General features: G+C 25.7%; 1 protein-coding gene across 1 annotated transcript in view; it reads left to right on the top strand.

Annotated features, from left to right (window-relative positions):
- LOC106789860 (lysophospholipid acyltransferase 1) overlaps nucleotides 1-4592 on the top strand; it is a 14512-nt gene that overhangs the window by 8435 nt on the left and 1485 nt on the right. Inside the window, exons 2-7 of the mRNA XM_014754386.1 lie at nucleotides 1900-2045; nucleotides 2131-2208; nucleotides 2747-2838; nucleotides 3030-3141; nucleotides 4070-4208; nucleotides 4337-4490. Coding sequence (XP_014609872.1) covers nucleotides 1900-2045; nucleotides 2131-2208; nucleotides 2747-2838; nucleotides 3030-3141; nucleotides 4070-4208; nucleotides 4337-4490 — 721 coding nt within the window. The remainder of the gene's footprint in view (nucleotides 1-1899; nucleotides 2046-2130; nucleotides 2209-2746; nucleotides 2839-3029; nucleotides 3142-4069; nucleotides 4209-4336; nucleotides 4491-4592) is intronic.

Genomic DNA, 4592 nt, shown 5'->3' with positions numbered 1-4592 from the left:
TGTTCATTCAGTTTTCTTTGTAACTCTAAATTAATGGTTGCACGTTGGTCTGGTCCACTCAATGGTTTTTCTCCACGAAGTATTATCGATCCATTAGGATCATCAACTTGACGGGGTAAACGTTGATTCTGAAAAAGTAGGACATTACATTTAGATCCTATAATAAAATAAATTCATTATCGAATAATAGTAATATTCATTCGTTAACTCGTAACCTAATATTTATATAGCATATGGTTTTAATATTCTTTACTGTTAAATATACGAGTGTTATAACTGTACTAGTATATAAACACTGTATATCAAAAATATAACTTCTACTTTAGAATTTATTCAATACTTAATGATACCAACTAACAGTATATTTGATGGCAATGAAATAAAATTTCAATATGTATGTTGTTTATTTTAAAAGAGAATCTATTGAAATATATATTTTGAAAAATAGAAAAGTAACTTACCAATATTTCTAAATCAGCAGCAGTATCATCTTGCAGATTATCCAAACTTGCACTAGAGTAAGCAATAGCAACTGATGCTATTAAAACTATCAGTAGAAACTTCATTGTTATAGAAGATTCAGTTATATTCTATTAGATTATAACAAATTACAGAGTAGTAGAACTCAGAATGAAATCTTTTGTGACTTCGTGAAGTGAACTGTGCTTTCTTTGGAGAAGTCTTCCTCTTATATACTAATCTTACCATATGTACGGGTTATACATGCGTGTTTCACTCGTTTTGTTTGCCATCATCGTTGAGGGAACCCCGGGAAGTTCCATATACTCGGGGGACTTTGGTATATTCCAGTTCTGTAATTCAAAAAAGAAACTTTAAATGTATCTTAACTGGATAAACTAAGCCAATTAAAATGATTTAATTACTTATATCAAAGTTCATTGGATCATACATTTGTCAAAGATCATTTTATTTAATTCTTTGTTGTATAATTGATAAATATCCTGTTATATAATCTATTCAATAATATTATCATTATTATTATTATTATTATGTTATAATAGATGTTTCATTAAATTTTAATATATAATTAAAAGATATCAATAAAAAATATATTTTAATATTTTTATATGTAATTTTAACTCTTCTTTTTTTTTTTTTTTTTTTTTTAGTATATCGATATTTTATTTTATTTATTTTTATTTACTAGTAATATATAATTTTTATTATTAAAATATAACCGCGTACTCTTATGTAAAGTACTATAAATATTAATTATTATTTTGTTAATATTGGTAAAAAAAAAAATTGCTGACATTTATTTGCCTACTGTTAAATAAATTAAACGTATATATTGTTATCTTAAAATAACGGACATTAACAATGTTACAACAATTATAAATAAAACAAATAGTCATTTTTTAAACAAGCCAGAAAGTAGTAATTAAAATATAGCGCATTATTGTTTGCATTGTATCAGATAAGCTATTGTCTTGCTTATTATGTTTCATGTCTCTCACTAGTATTACTAATTAAAAAGAACAATAGTCAAAAGTGGAATGCGGTAATGACCATTTACGTCATCTACATTTGAGTTGACAAAGAAAATACTAATGGTAATAAATTTATTAAGGGGGAAGCACAGAAGAAAGCGTACTTATCTTCATTTTATTTTTCTTTATCTCTTATGTTAAATGTCGTTTATGTATTTGTACGTAATTATTCATATTTGCATTAGTATTGCATTTATCTGTTTATTCACAATGCCGATAAGAAATGTAAATTCTAATTCAGTAAAGTCCCATCTTTATCAATTTATTATTCTTTCACATTTTTCCTTCTTTTTTTTTTATATTTTATTTAACAAGAAAAAAAAAGATGCATCCATATACCGGGTGTTGACTTATTAAAGAATTTATATCTCTTTGTATTTATTTTTAGGCTAACTTTGTTATAACGCAATTCATTGCATTGCTGTTGGCTGGATTATTCAGGTCATCCCTAAGTCATAAAGTAGTTAAACCAGCTACCAGACATTGGTTTGGTCTTACAATTGGTCTCGCACTTGGATACTTCTGCTTTGGCAGGTAAATTACATTTTATATATATATTTATAAATAATTTATATAATATTAAAATACAATACATATATTTTTTAAATTTTTATTACAGACAAGCGATACATTTGGTGGGTCTTCCAGTATTCTGTTATACCGCAATGAGAACACAAAATGCTGCTTGTATGCAAAGGTATAAAAATTACCTTGTATAAATTAATTATTTATAAAAGATATCTTTATAAAAAATAAAAAAGAACAGTCGCAAGATTTTCTATGAATTTAAAAAATAATATACAATAAATAAATAGTTCATTTATGTTTAGGTATATAAATTAATCGGACGCCTGATGATATGCAATACTTAATGCACCGTCGATAACATTGTTTGCGAGCGTCATCTATCAGTAAAAAAAAAATTTTTTATCCTTAATGGTATGCAACATCGTCGTACGTGAATGTAAAGCGTGTTGCATATCAACAAGGGTAAAGAAAGTTTTCATACCGACAGACGAGTATCAAGGATTGCCTATTAACAGGCGTAAAGTTATTTCTTGTTTTTTATTTTCTTTTTTTTTTTTTTAAATATCACGTGTAAATAATTATATATAGAAAATCGATCGATATATTAGAATATAATATTTTTCAACGAACTATAAATATTCAACGTTACATATAATTTTGTAATCATTTCATCGTATATATAATTATAATAATAAATATTTTTTTAGGGCTGTTCTAGTCGTTGCATTAGCATATTTGTCTACTATACACATACACAGACAACTCTACGATTACGGGTCGTATACTCTAGACATTACTGGTACGTTTAATTAAAAAAATAATAATAATATTTGTTAAAATTAACATTTATATATCACTTTAATATTAGAATGAGAAAGATAGAAAAAACTTCTTGGAGATACTTAATAATAAATTTATCGAATGATAATATTATGTGAAATTAAAAAATTAATTTGTTATATTAATTATTGTGTGTATTTTTAATTGTAGGTCCTCTCATGGTGATCACGCAAAAAGTAACGAGTCTAGCGTATAGCTTGCACGATGGATTGGCTAGGAATAAGGAGGAATTAACACCCTTACAACGACGCCAAGCCGTCTAGTGAGTGCACGCGTTTTATAATTAAAACCGAGTCCGAGAAAGATCTTAGGATGTGGGAACTAAAACGAGGAAACGAGCTACATCGCGTTGGTTAGACTTAAATATTAGTCTCTCACGCATATTTATGTGATATATATATATAGAAAGAAAGAAAAGGAGAGAGAGAGAAAGAATATATATATATTATTATATATATAGAAGAGCATGATGTATATTCAAAGCTTGGCTTTTAGTTCGTCCTTATTTTTTTATTTTTCTTCTATTTTTGTTTTTAATTTTAATTCGTAGGTTTCAGGTGACACACAATCTTTATCGCAAAATATGAATGACGCTAAAGCTCTCTTGCCCTCATTTTTGTTAGATTGTTATTTAATTATTGTCGAGATAGATGAATGCGTAAAATATTTAAATCTAATTATTATATTTATATAGAAAAGCAAGTTTTTGAATTTATATAAGATGTAGTTTACGCTTACGTCTCTTTTTATTTATTTATTTTTTAAATTTATCTTGTGTACAATATACAGGGTGGAATATTAAAAACGGTATATCTAAATAACACCCTGTATAATAGAAATATATTTTTATTAAAAACGATAAGAGAGGATCAAAAGCGTTTGACGAATTTTGATCTTCTACAATTGCGTTGGCATGCACGCTTGTTTAATTATTTGTAGATATATTTTATAATTCATTTATCATTAGTAAACGATTTAGTTATTATACTTTACTATTGTTCGTTTATACTTTCGGGGTAAAGGTTTATATTTTGTTTTTTTTTTTTTAGATTAAAGTAGAAAATATATAAAGTAAAATTTAATATGGACAGAGAAATTAATTAATTAATTAATTTTGATTGATTATATTTAATATATATATATATATATTTAAATTTGTATATACAAATTTATTCTTTATATTATTCTAGTAAAATGCCAACGATGATGGAATACTTCAGTTACGTATTTCACTTTCAAGCTTTAATGGCGGGCCCAGTAATATTTTATCGTGATTATATCGATTTTATAAACGGAGATCATATGAAAGATACTACTAAATCATTGACGGTGAGATTAATCTATTTTTGAAATATTATTCTTAATTTATCTTATCTAAAAATGAATTTAAAATAAAATGAAAATTCTCTTTGAATGATAATATATAATTATTAAAGTATAGTTATTTATATTCTCAGGATGAAAACAATGAGAAAACATTGGAAAACGTTAACGAGATTGTATTAGAACCATCACCGATGAAAGTTGTTGTTAAGAAGGTGATAGCTAGTTTAATGTGTGCTGCTCTCTTCGTTTCCTTAATTCCTTTGTTCTCAATTCAGAAATTAAAAGGTTGTTGATTTCTTCAAAAATGTTTATAATCTATTGAATTTTGTTACACATATACACTCGTGCACATTTATTTATATATTATTAAAATAATTGATTATTTAT

This window comes from Polistes canadensis, unplaced genomic scaffold (assembly GCF_001313835.1).
Source record: "Polistes canadensis isolate GaletaPanama2010 unplaced genomic scaffold, ASM131383v1 scaffold_205, whole genome shotgun sequence".
NCBI classification, from domain to species: Eukaryota; Metazoa; Arthropoda; class Insecta; order Hymenoptera; family Vespidae; genus Polistes; species Polistes canadensis.
This window is presented reverse-complemented; position numbering and strand designations above follow the sequence as displayed.